The sequence below is a fragment of the Moschus berezovskii genome, chromosome 11 (assembly GCF_049115385.1).
Source record: "Moschus berezovskii isolate FMDL1 chromosome 11, NW_MosBer_1.0, whole genome shotgun sequence".
Classification (NCBI taxonomy): Eukaryota; Metazoa; Chordata; class Mammalia; order Artiodactyla; family Moschidae; genus Moschus; species Moschus berezovskii.
In genome coordinates, this window is record NC_142470.1 from 101441171 (window position 1) to 101454757 (window position 13587).

The 13587-nt window shown below is 43.9% G+C and overlaps 1 protein-coding gene across 1 annotated transcript in view; it reads right to left on the minus strand.

Moving 5' to 3' along the window:
- Window positions 1-1629: 1629 nt before the first annotated feature.
- Window positions 1630-13587, minus strand: part of SLC9A4 (solute carrier family 9 member A4) — a 53155-nt gene continuing 41197 nt past the window's right edge. Inside the window, exons 9-12 of the mRNA XM_055400464.2 lie at window positions 10732-10828; window positions 7259-7390; window positions 5916-6003; window positions 1630-1985 (exon numbers count right to left, since the gene is read on the minus strand). Coding sequence (XP_055256439.2) covers window positions 1630-1985; window positions 5916-6003; window positions 7259-7390; window positions 10732-10828 — 673 coding nt within the window. The remainder of the gene's footprint in view (window positions 1986-5915; window positions 6004-7258; window positions 7391-10731; window positions 10829-13587) is intronic.

Below are 13587 nucleotides of genomic sequence, written 5' to 3' on the forward strand. Positions count from 1 at the left end.
TGGGAAGAACAGAGGCAGAAGGCTCCTCTGATGTCACCTCCACCACAGCTGCAGAACCCTGAGTTGACACCATTTACAAAACAGAAATCCAGGACAGTAAGATAGCCCTCGTCAGCCCCTGGTGTGTCCATGTTTGTCCTAGAGAGAAGCCCATGGCCTCCGAGGGAAGCAGACTTTGAAGAAGATCAGCCAGCTTCTCAAGCCCTCACTTTTGTCCCCTGGAAAATAAGAATGTCCGATGTTACCTTCTCTAATGTCCCTCCAGTTCTGAGATGTCTTACAGACCATCAACACTGTACAAGGGGCTTCCCTGGTAGCTCAGTGGTTAAGGATTCATCTGCCAGTGCAGGAGATGTGAGTTCAATCGCTGGGTCAAGAAGATCCCCTGGTGAAGGAAATGACAACCCACTCCAGTATTCTTGACTGGAGAATCCCATGGACAGAGGAGCCTGGTGGGCTATAGCCCAAAGGGTCATAAAGAGTCAGACATGACTAAGAAACTAAGCACACACAGACATGAATAGAGTCAAGGGGAATTACTGCCCAGTCATGCTTGTATCTCAGTAAATTACACTAAGGGCACACTTAGTGAATAACTCCTGGGGTGATGGATGTCTGTCTGATGGATTCTTCACAGAGAATTCAACTATGAAGCATGGCTGAGAACGTGGCAGAACCAGCAAGTGTGGTCCCGGTTCCCTGACAAATCTCCCTTAAAGTCTTACAGAATCATGCCTAATAGCGTCTTACAGAATCATGCCTAATAGAGTCTTACAGAATCATGTCTAATAGCGTCTTACAGAATCATGCCTAATAGAGTCTTACAGAATCATGTCTAATAGAGTCTTACAGAATCATGCCTAATAGCGTCTTACAGAATCATGTCACAGAATCATGTCTTATAGAATCTGTATTCTTGGTGTCTCAGTTCAGTTCAGTTCAGTCGCTCAGTCGTGTCCGACTCTCCGCGACCCCATGAATCACAGCACGCCAGGCCTCCCTGTCCATCACCAACTCCCGGAGTACACTCAAACTCATGTCCACAGAGTCGGTGATGCCATCCAGCCATCTCATTCTCCGTCGTCCCCTTCTCCTCCCGCCCCCAACCTTTCCCAGCATCAGAGTCTTTTCCAGTGAGTCAACTCGTCGCATGAGGTGGCCAAAGTATTGCAGTTTCAGCTTTAGCATCAGTCCCTCCAATGAACATCCAGGATTGATCTCCTTTAGAATGGACTGGTTGGATCTCCTTGCAGTATAAGGGACTCTCAAGAGTCTTCTCCAACACCACAGTTCAAAAGCATCGATTCTTCGGCGATCAGCTTTCTTCACAGTCCAACTCTCACATCCATACATGACCACGGGAAAAACCATTGCCTTGACTAGACGGACCTTGGTCGGCAAAGTAATGTCTCTGCTTTTTAATATACTATCAAGGTTGGTCATAACTTTCCTGCCAAGGAGCAAGCGTCTTTTAATTTCATGGCTGCATTCTTGGTGTCTAATAGCTTCCAAAAACCCAAACTCAATAACTCTCTCCAGACCTCTGAACATCCTGCGTTCAGCATGATCAGAAGACAGTGGACTCTGGAAAAACCCAGAAACAAATCCCGTGGACATGACGCCAGGATACTACTTCCTTTGGAGCAAAGGGCTGTGGGACAAGTTGCCGTCCGCGCCAGGTCTGAGCTCCGCTGACAGCAGGGACCCAAATGCTGCAGCTTCCTCCTCACTCTCCTCCTGGGATTCGAACTCCTCATCCACTGCGTGAAAGAGCGGTCTGGGCCTCAAAATCGCCCTTCTGCTCCTGCCCAGGTGCTCTTCTTGGCTCACGTTTCTTCCATAACCAAAGTGCGGTGGCATCCCTGCTCTGTGTAAGCTCTTCATCGGGATGACTTCAGGTGTCCATCGTCTCTCCTGAATCGACTCCGTTGGAGAGTGTGTGTTGAACGTGATGGGAGGGAGTTCTGAGTCACTGCCGTCGTGATCTGGGAAAGTATGATGAAGGGAAGAAAGAACAGGACTTAAGATCCGAGAGTGGGGACTTCACACCCAGAAGCAGGAACTAAGAGGGTGGCAGAGTCCTCCTGGCGTTTCGGCTCCTACGCGCACCTGTGGCATCACGTGAAGTCACATGGCTGGGCACCCATCGCCACGGTCCATCCATAGCACTTGCTCCTCCTGTCCCAGTCTTCCTGGGCTTTAGGAGGGGTGTCCAGGCAGGACCTCTCTATTTATACCACCAAGTGGGCCCCAAAGGCAAAAGAGCCTTGGAAGAGTGTATGTAGGCCTCAGTGCAGCAGGAAGTTCCCACACCTCTAGGGAAGGGATGTCCTAACCCAGGAGGACAATGGCTGAGCAGGGAGGGACAGTGGTCCCCACGTCACAGCCCGGTGAGCTGTGGGGACATCAGGGGCCTATCTGCAGAATGCCCCACCTCCCTCCCTCCCCTAGAGCCCTGATGGGCATTCGCTGACCTTGTCCTGCAGGATAACGACTTCAGATTTGGGGAGAAAGTGAGTGCTAACAATTCTGCCCAGATACAGATGAAGCATTATCTCAAATATCAATTATCTGACATTTGATTACAATTCTCTGATAAAATTAAGTCCCACTTCACTACTTTTCCTTCTCAGATTTCTGGGTTACCCACTCTTTTTGCTCACCTAACAACTTAGAAGCACTTTCCTGGTGGCTCAGACGGTAAAGAACCTGCCTGTCAATGCAGGAGGCCTGGTTCAATCCCTGGGCTGAGTAGATCCCCTGAAGGAGGGCATGGCAACCCACTCCAGTATTCTTGCTGGGAAACCCCATGAACAGAGAAGCCTAGTGGGCTACAGTTCATAGGGTCACAAAGAGTTGGACACAACTGAGCAACTAACAACAGCAACAAAAAAAGAACCCATGAAATTTAGAACCAGTTGAGCACATTTGAAGAAAAAAAAATTCACTGGGACTAAGATTTCATTTAATGTTCAGATTAATTCGCATTGAACTGACATTTAAAGCATCATCTACCTTTGAAAAGCTCCCCTATCTACCCAAGTCAAGACTTCTTTGAGGTCCCTCAGTAGTAACAGTCATAATGGTAAATATTTCTTACTTCCCAGGTGGCTCAGTTGTAAAGAATCAAACTACTAATATAGGAGATGCAGGAGACTCAGGCTCAATCCCTGGATCAGGAAGATCCCCCGGAGTAGGAAATAGCAACCCACTCCAGTATTCTTGCCTGGAGAATCCCACAGACAGAGAAGCCTGGCAGGTTACAGTTCCCTGGGTCACAAAGAGTTGGACACGACTGAGCACAAGCATGGATATTTCTTGCACACTTACTTGGTTGCAGGCATTGTTCTAAGTGTTTTTATCTGTGCTAAATGGCTTCACTCAGGGCAACACTTTTCTCTGTCGGGGGTACCAACATTCTCCTCTTTACAAAGAGGTAATGAAGCATGGAAAAGTAGAGTTTTATGCTTTCTTCATGTAAGTCCTATATATATTTTCATAGGACTTTGTCATTTATATTGAGAGCATATGTGAGATGTCTTTTAGAGCATCGATTGAAAGGGCCGTTAGACCTATTTACCTGGTGAATAATGCAAATGCATTTCCAAATGTTAAACAAAACCCACCTCCGGGATAAGTCCTTTTTTGTAAGGTATAGTAAGCCTTTACTATTCTGCTGTTATTTTATTTATAAGAATATTTAAGATTTGTACGTTGAAGTAGTTGAAGCTGTTACCATAGCTTGTGATATTGACATTCATCTCAAAACATGACTGGAGACTGTCAGACTGTCTGTCACTCAAGCAATCTAACAGCACCAGCTGTTTGTACCTGAAGAGTTTTAAAAATTAAACTATACACCCTATAGTTGGTGTTATTTTGTTTTGTTTGTTTGCTTTTGTGTGATAGCTCTTTTTATCATAAAATACTACTACTTATAAGAGTGTGACATGGGAATAGATGACTAGATCAATGAAACAGAATTAAGAGTCCAAAACTCTCTTTGGGCATGCTCAGTTGCTTAGTTCTGAGTATTTGTGAGCCTATGATAATAGCCCACAGGCCCTTCTGTCCATGGGATTTCCTAGGCAAGAATACTGGAGTGGGTTGCCATTTCCTCCTCCAGGGGGTCTTCCTAATCCAGGGATTCAATTTGCATCTCTTGCGTTGGCAGGTAGATTCCTTAGCGTGGTGCCATCTGGGAAGCCATGGGGCTCTCATATAATTGACTATCATTAAGTCATTAATATGATTACTAGGTTCCTATCTATTGACATTAAAATGTTTCCACAACATACAGCTGAGTGAACTAGACATTTATAAAAATTCCCAAACAATGACTATACTGTGACAATGTATCATGTAGTGCTATGTGTGATTTTTTTTTTTTTTAAAGCAGGTTCTGGTAGGATAAAGATCAGAATGATGTAGATAGAATTATAGAAGGATGCTTACTAAAATACTCTACAGTGAATATCTCTCGGTGTTGGGGTTTCAAGTGCTTTCAACTTTCTTTTTTATGCTTTTCTCTACTGGTTGATTTTGATTTTATATCAAACATGCTTTTATATCAGAAAAAATTTCATTGTAAGGAATAATTATATTCATTCTTCAAATGTTTAATTCTCAAATCCTATGTGTTTAGTTTATTTAAATTTCCAATGTGATTTTTAGTCTTAAAAATTTTGTAATATTGAAACAGAACATGGCATATCATATGTCACTTTATGGTAATAGAAAATCAATTTATATACATTTAAAAATAACAGCTTTTATGAGCACAATACGCAATTTCAATAATTCTAAAATTCTATTTAAGTATTAGACATTAAGGGCTTCCTCGGTGGCTCAGTGGTAAAGAATCCGCCTGCAATGAGAGAGATGCATGAGACGCTGGCTCGATCCCTGGGTCAGGAAGATCCCCTGGAGGAGGTCATCGCAACCAGTATTCTTCCCTGGAGAATCCCATGGACAGAGGAGCCTAGTGGCCCATAGGGTCACAAAGAGTCGGACATGACTGAGCATGCATTAGATATTAAATGGGAAACATCCAATCAGTAAATTTGGTGAAAGTATTTTAGTAAAATTTAGCCAACTTTGGAGAATTCTTCTAATTTATAAACCATAGGTGAATCCTGTAACTTCAAAAAAGTGCCCATTTTATGTTTCTCTAAGTCAGGGGTCAGCAATTGGTGACCCCCAGGTATATCACCCTGCTGTATCTTTTGGTACGGCTCCTGAGCTAAGGTTGGTTGTTACATTTCTAAATGGCTGAAAAAAAATTTTTAAGAATATTTCTCAATAAATGAAAATTATATGAATTTCACTATTTATCACTAAAGTTATTAATTCAATTAATAAAGCTACGGATTTCCCAGTAGTCATGTATGGATATGAGAGTTAAACCATAAAGAAGGCTGAGTGCTGGAGAATTGATGCTTTTGAACTGTGGTACTGGGGAAAACTCTTGAGAGTCCCTTAGACTGAAAGGAGATAAGCCAGTCAATCCTAAAGGAAATCAACTCTGAATATTCATTGGAAAGACTAATGCTGAAGCTAAAGCTTCAATACTTTGGCCACCTGATGTGAACAGCCAACTCATTGGAAAAGATCCTGATGCTAGGAGAGATTGAGGACAGGAGGAGAAGGGGAAGACAGAGGAGGAGACGGTTGGATGGCATCACTCACTGACTCAATGGACATGAGTTTGAGCAAGCTCCTGGAGACAGTGAAGACAGGGAGGCCTGGAGTGCTGCAGTCCATGGGGTCACAAAGTGTCATGACTTAGCAACTGAACAATAACAACAATTGTGTTCTCTTTTGCTTGTCATGTGTGTACTTATGTAACATTCTTGATTTTGTCTTTTGACCTACAAGCCTGAAAATAAAGAGAAGCAGCCATGGATGCAAGTTACCTGTGAATTCAGCCACCTTCATGTCTCTGCCTGCTGGCAGAGGGTTGCTATAGGGGAAGGAGAGGTAGCGGATGTTCTTGGTACCAGCCTGCGGGCAACAAGGAAAAATAAAAAGATGAGTTAGCCCCTGTAACTGAGGGCATCACACGGCAAACAAGGTGAAGGATACAGAATCACAATGGAGCATCCTGTTTGCATCACTGCCTTTCAGTTATTTTAGTTTAAGAAAAACAATGCTTCCACCTTCAATATTTTTCCCTTCCCTCTCCTGATGGAACAGACCATGATAAACCTCTCCAAGTTCCTCCTGTGGCCTCACTGGGATTAGGGTAGAGATTAGGAGCTACTCTAGACTCAACGTCCATCCGGCGTCTCCTTATAAGACTACCTGGTGTGTACTAAGTTGTGTCCAACTCTTTGTGACTCCATAGACTATAGCCCGCCAGGCTCCTCTCTCCATGGGATTTCTCAGGCAAGAATACTGAAGTGGGTTACCTTGCCCTTCTCCAGGGGGTCTTCTTGATCCAGAGATCAAGCCCACATCTCCTGTGTCTCTTGCATTGCAGGCAAATTCTTTACATGAACCACCTAGGAAGCCTAAGATGTGGCCTCAAAAGGAGCAGTTGAGATGCACAGCTGCTGCCATGAAGATAAGGTCCAAGAATCTTGGCAAGAACAAATTCCTCCCTGTATCTCCCTGGTAGAGAAGCAAGCTTCCTAGAGCAGCCAGGGACCCCGTCCATGGTGCGGCCCCTGGAGTCCACTCTCTGGCCACCATGGGAGCTCATCTAGCCTCACAGTCCAGGAAGTATGTTCCAGTGACTGGCCCATCCTGAGCAGGTGCATTTTGTTGCCACGTACCCCATGGACATCCAGGTGGCTCAGTGGTAAAAAATCCACCTGTCAATGCAGGAGACCTGGGTTTGATCTCTAGGTCAGGAAGATCCCCTGGAGAAGGAAATGGCAACCCACTCCAGTATTCTTCCCTGGGAAATCCATGGACAGAGGAGCCTGGTGGACTATAGTTCATAGGGTGACAAAGAGTTGGACAAAGCTGACCAAACAACAAAAACCCCAAGGACAGTTCAGGCCCCAAAGGCCCCCTAAGAACCTGATTAAAAACAGATAATGGACAGTTAGCCTCATATTAGTGTGGGTTGGAGCTTGAGCCCCAAAAGCCCTGGGCTCAGAGAAGGGGGTGTCTGCTGTCCTGTACCCGCTTCGCTTTGTCTTACTCTGGCACCAAAGGAGTGGTTGTTAGTTTAAACGGTGATAGGAGTCACCCGAGGAGGCCCCGGTCAGGGACTGGCCCAGCTTGGGGTGAGTTGGCATCTGCCCCTTACCGGCTTTCCCTGGGGCAGGCTGTGCCCTTTCTTCATGCTCTCCCTGAAGGTGTTCCGACGGCGGATCAGAATCTCCTTCACCTGCTTCTCGCTCGTCTGGGGTTGGAGGTTGTATTTGTTGTAGGACAAGGTCTGCAGAAAGAAGGGGACATCAAACATGTACTGACATCTCTGCACGGCTTCCAGCCTCTGGAGACCACGGGAAAGTCACGAACAAAAACTAGCAGAGGGACTCCCCTAGTGGTGCAGAAGCTAAGACTCCAGGCTGCCAATGCAGGGGACCCAGGTTCGATCCCTGGTCAGGGAACCAGATATCACATGAGGCAACTAAGAGTCCACTTGCTGCAACTAAAGATCCTGCGAGATGGAAGTGATGAAGATGGAAGATCCCGTGTGTCACAACTAAGATCTGGTGCACCCAAATAAATAAATGTTTTAAAAAATGATTAGTAGAAGGAGAAGGTGACACCCACGCCCTCTGAGCCTTTGCCTCAATTAGAGAGATGCAATCTGCGGCTCTGGAGGAAAGGTCTGTGATCTGGGCCAGCCCACCAGGACGGAGCTGCGGTTGGATCCCGTGCCCCTGGCTCACAGGGGCAGTGGCCCCCATTGTGCTGTCATTCTGTGACCCTCATAGGGGTCCTCCCGGAGGTACAGATGCCCAAGTATAGATGTCAGCTTTGTGACCATCCTCAGCACTGTAGAATGGTCAGTGTTGCTAATGGTCTTCCAGTAGCCACGAAGTAGACAGACAGTTGTCCTGAATTGCATCCTTTAATTTTCCTTCAAGAGAACTAGAGAACCATGGTGGAGGGAGGAGTCACATGTCCTATGTAAACCAGGATGCTAACCAACCAGGACCTCCTGTACAGCTCTTGGAACTCTGCTCAGTATTCTGTAAAAAGCTAAATGGGAAAAGAATCTGAAAAAGACACATTAAGATGTATGACTGAGTCACCATGCTGTACACCTAAAACCAACACATCGTTAATCAATGACACAAATACAAAACAAAATTTTTTTTAAATAAGAAAAAAATAAAGGAGACTTTAAGGAAAAAAATGTGGCTAATTCCAACTGCAATGTACTGTATTAGCTACATACTGATTCTGAACACATTAATTTTTTTTAAAGAGTATAAAATATCTTATTGGTAATTTTTATATTTATGACACATTGAAATATTTTTGATGTGTGCCCATGTGTGCGTACTAAGTCACTTTAGTCATGTCTGACTCTTTGCAACCCCATGGACTGTAGCCTTCCAGGTTCCTCTGTTCATGCGATTCTCCAGGCAAAAATACTGGAGTGGGTTGCCATGCCCTCCTCCAAGGGGTCTGTCCAACTCAGGGATAGAACCCCTGTCTCTAATGTCTCTTGTCTTGGCAGGCAGGTCCTTTTACGTTAAATAAAATATGAAATTAAAAAAAAAAAGATGGGATGAGAAAGGAACAGAAAGGGCAGGACAGGTGAGTCTCATTCTCTCATGTAACAAAAATGGAAGCAAAAGTCGTTTCCGGGAGAGCCCCTTGGTTTGCCATGAGTGTTCTCCTGCAGCAAGGAAGGGAGATCCTACAAAGCTTAGAAGGGAGAAACCTGCAGGCAGATTGAACAGGTGCTGATAAAAGAAGAAAGACGACTATCTAAGAGCCTGATAAGACAGCCTCATTTTATGATGGGTTAGAGTTCCAGTATCTCTCTTATTTCTGAGTGAGTGAGTGAAAGTCACTCAGTTGTGCCCGACTCTGCGACCACATGGACTATACAGTCCATGGAATTCTCCAGGCCAGAATACTGAAATGGGTAGCCTTTCCCTTCTCCAGGGGATCTTCCCAACCCAGGGATCAAACCCAGGTCTCCTGCATTGCAGGCAGATTCTTTACCAGCTGAGCCACAAGAGAAGTCCAAGAATACTGGAGTGGGTAGCCTTTCCCTTCTCCAGCGGATCTTCCTGACCCAGGAATCAAACTCGGGTCTCCTGCATTGCAGGCGGATTCTTTACCAACTGAGGCCTTTCCCTAACCTCACTCTCCACCTCCATGGGGAAAGTCTCAGTACCAGGCACCTTTGGGGCTGTGACCCTCCCTAAGCAGGCTGGTGTTCTTTCAACCAGGAAGTTCTTATCTACTTACCTAAGGCAGAAAGTGATAGTCTTGCCGAAATGGTTTCACTTGGAAAGATTTGAAAGCTGCTGGGTTTACCTGACGCGTGCTGTTTGCTACTGACCCGCGGGTGCAGGGCCTTTTGCTGACACATTCCCCTTGATCACTGACCTTCTCAAAACAGTAGCCAGAAATACATTCACCTACTCCGGATCATGTAATTCTGAAGTCATGGAAAGAGCCATGGCTAGGCAGTTGGAAGACCTGGGTTCTTAACTCAAATTTGTTTTGTGAGTTTAAACAAGTGAGATAACTCTCCTAGGGCTTTCTGGGTGGCTCAGTGGTAAAGAACCCACCAGCCAATGCAGAAGACTTGGGTTTGAGCCCTGGGTTGGGAAGACCCACTGGAGAGGAAAATGGGAGCCTGGTAGGCTAGAGTCCATGGGGTCATAAAGAGTCAGACATGATGATGACAGAAAAAAACAACAACTCTTCTAACCTCAGCATCTTCTACTTGAAAATGAGAAACTGACTAAATGATTTGGGGGGATCCCATGACATAGTCGCAAAAACCAAGGCCCTAGCAATAAACTCACTTATTATCCTACTCAACAATTGGGATGTTCCACTGAATCCTCAGCCTTAAAGAGCTCCTGATTAGAGGACATTAGTATAAATGTCATTTGATTAGATCAAATTTTCCGAAGAACTCACCTGAATAGCCTCTATACCTTTTCCAAAACTGATAAATAATATGCTTGCTAGGTCTCATTTGTGTGGGGGGAGGGTGGGGGGAGGTGGAAATAGATAGATAGATGTATATTGGCCAAGTGGCATGTGAGATCTTAGTTCCCAGACCAGGGATTGAACCCATGCCTTAGAAACTTGGTGTCTTAACCACTGGACTGCTGGGTCAGTCCCCGATATGTCTTTTTTTTCCTCAGGCTTTCAGCACTGTGGTTTTGATATTCTAATCTAAACCATCCCAGTTTTCTAAGCTCTAGACAACCAATCGTGCTGAGACGACTCCATCACCACTGGCATCCTGGGGTCATATTTCTTCCCTGGTGGACAAGCTCCATCATTGGTCTGTCTCTGAAGGGGGAGGGAGCCCTGCTGATTCTGGAAAGCCAGGTCTGCAGGGTTGGGGCAGCCTGACCCCTACGGCCAGCAACTGGATCTGCATTTCTCTTTCTACCACGGGGGCCAATTTTGCTGCAGAAACATAACAATTAATTTTCTGTTTTCCAAACTAAGCAGAGAGAAATTGCTCAGCAGGAAGGCTGCTTGGGAGAGGGTAATCTGAACAAGAACTATTATCTGGAGGACCGGTTCCAAGAACAGCAGTAGGGACAAGTCTCATATACACACCCTCTGTCGAACTTGGTACATGTTGCGTGTCAGAATGTCCCTCATGGACTGCACGTCTTCGGGGGAAAGTCTTTTGGTTTCTTGTGTCCTCTGGGCCCTGGAAACATCATTGGAGGGAAGCCAAGCGTTATTCTTTCATCTTGGCAAGACAACTACAAAAGCATCGATTTACTTTTAGGAGTTCCAAAACTCAGAACCCCTGTTTTTCCATAAGCTTTCCTATTGTTTTAGGAAATTCATAGAAAATATTGGCACATGTGTCTCATCTTGCCTTTTGAACATATGGCTTCTTTGTCTAAAGCTTTTATATGAGAATTATTCTAACTCATATATATATATAAAATTTTTAAAATTTTATTTTATTTATTTATTTATTTTATTTTATTTTTTTTAAATTTTTAAAATTTTAATAGGCTTGTTTATATTTCAATGTACATTAGGAAAAATTACCACCAGCATATCAAACCACTTATTTACATTAACAATATAAATTTCCTATTTTAAAATCTTACAAAAGATTTTTGCCCATAAAAAATGTCTACTATATGTAAGGTGTAAAGAATAATATAATAATAAAAAAGCATGTACACATCCACCATACAGCATAGAAACAGAAGATCATGAGTAATTAGTTTTTCCTCCTTTTTGTCTCTCCCTGGACATTTCAGAAGTAATCAAATCTGAGAATTTTGTAGTTGTCCCTCCACTGTCTATGCATTTTTAAAAAGTGGTGACAAACCAGTTACTTTTTCCTCCATATCTATTATGAACAGACATATTTATAAAAAAATAAAAATCAATGATTATAAAATACATTCTTAGAAAGGATACCACAAAGTATAAATCAAATAATTCACTGTTAGAGTCAACACAAATAAGTTTATTCCCTGAAGGCTCACAGTTAACACCATATAGTCACCACGTTTGGAATTGCACTAATTTATGCTTCCCAGGTAGCTCAGTGGTAAAGACTCTGCCTGCCAATGCAGAAGACACAGGTTTGAACCCTGGGTTGGGAAGATCCCCTAGAGAAGGGAATGGCAACCCACTCCAGTATTCTTGCCTGTGTAATTCCATGGATAAAGGAGCCTGGCAGGCCCCAGGTTGCAAAGAGCTGGACATGACTTAGCAACTAAACAACAACAACCTATCCAGTGTTCAAACTTTGAGTATATTTATCTTGGAATTCTCTCTTTAGGGATTTTATCTCTGGTTAAAATCACTTTGCCAACAAAGGTCTGTCTAGTCAAGGCTATGGTTTTTCCAATGGTCATGTATGGATGTGAGAGTTGGACTATGAAGAAAGCTGAGCACCGAAGAATTGATGTTTTTGAACTGTGGTGTTGGAGAAGACTCTTGAGAGTCCCTTGGACTGCGAGGAAATCCAACCAGTCCATCCTAAAGGAGATCAGTCCTGGGTATTCATTGGAAGGACTGATGCTGAGGCTGAAACTCCAGTACTTTGGCCACCTCATGCGAAGAGTTGACTCGTTGGAAAATACCCTGATGCTGAGAGGGATTGGGGGCAGGAGGAGAAGGGGACGACAGAGGATGAGTTGTTTGGATGGCATCACCAACTTGATGCACACAAATTTGGGTGGACTCCAGGAGTTGGTGATGGACAGGGAGGCCTGGCGTGCTGCAATTCATGGGGTCGCAAAGAGTCGGACACAACTGAGCGATTGAACTGAACTGAAAGAATAATGTGAAGAAACTAAAATCGTATTTTACAAAGAGAGTTAAACCACCTCCACCTCTACCAGGAAAACCAGCCCAGCTTGGAGACACTGGATGCTCTGAGATTCTAGAGGCAGTTGACTTCTGGCCTCCTTGACCATGAGCACCTCCACCCCCCACCCCCTCCTAAATGGGCTCAAAAGCCAAGTCAGGGCCAGGTTAGCCAACAATGCACAATTGTCCTCAAGGTTCTCAGTCATGACATCGCTATGTGCAGAATTCTCATGTGACATACATATTCAATTTCAATCACTTGGGTCTAGTGGTTGTAATTCTTAAAAACACTGTATGAATAATATATGCTCACTGTAGAACATATGAACAAAAAAAGAGAGAACTAAAGAAAATTAAACCTATATTTTAATACTGTCACCTCCCTTTACATCGTGGAATAAACCCTTAAGGAGCTGTGATTTTTTTTTTTCTTTTCTAGCTGCAGTTTTTTGAAATGCACATGTGTGCTGATTTGCTATATTCCACGTGTATGTGCCTGCTCAGTTGTGTCTGACTCTCTGAGGCCTCATGGACTGTAGCCCACCAGGCTCTTCTGTCCATGGGATTTTCCAGGCAAGAATATTGGAGTGGGTTGTCATTTCCTTCTCCCAAGGATCTTCCCAACCCAGGGATCAAACCTGCAACCCTTGCATGGGCAGGTGGATTCTTTATTACATGCTTCTAAAGGTCTTAGTATAATTGATCGTAAAGATGAGTAGTTACTGCTTTTAATACAGGCCACTTTTTAAGTCCTTGTCCCCCCAAACAGTACTGTCATTGCCAATAAGTAGCAAAGATATTTTGTAAGTAATGTACCACCTATAAAAGAATTTCAACAATTTGAATCCTGAAAAATCACAGGACGCCAGCATTTACTTAGCAATGCGATTTGCCAATGGACTAATACCCTTTCTACTAAATCAGTGAAATCAGTTTCTATATCTCAGAGCTGAAAATGTCAACAGCATTGATATTCAGTTACCACCCTCAGTGATTTAAACAATATTATCAGGCTATTTCAACCTATTTAAATGTCCTTCAAACAAAATTCATTCTGATGTAGATACACCCATGTGTTCCCACAATCCACATCTGCACACTTTCCTTTATTATGGTGGAAGGAAT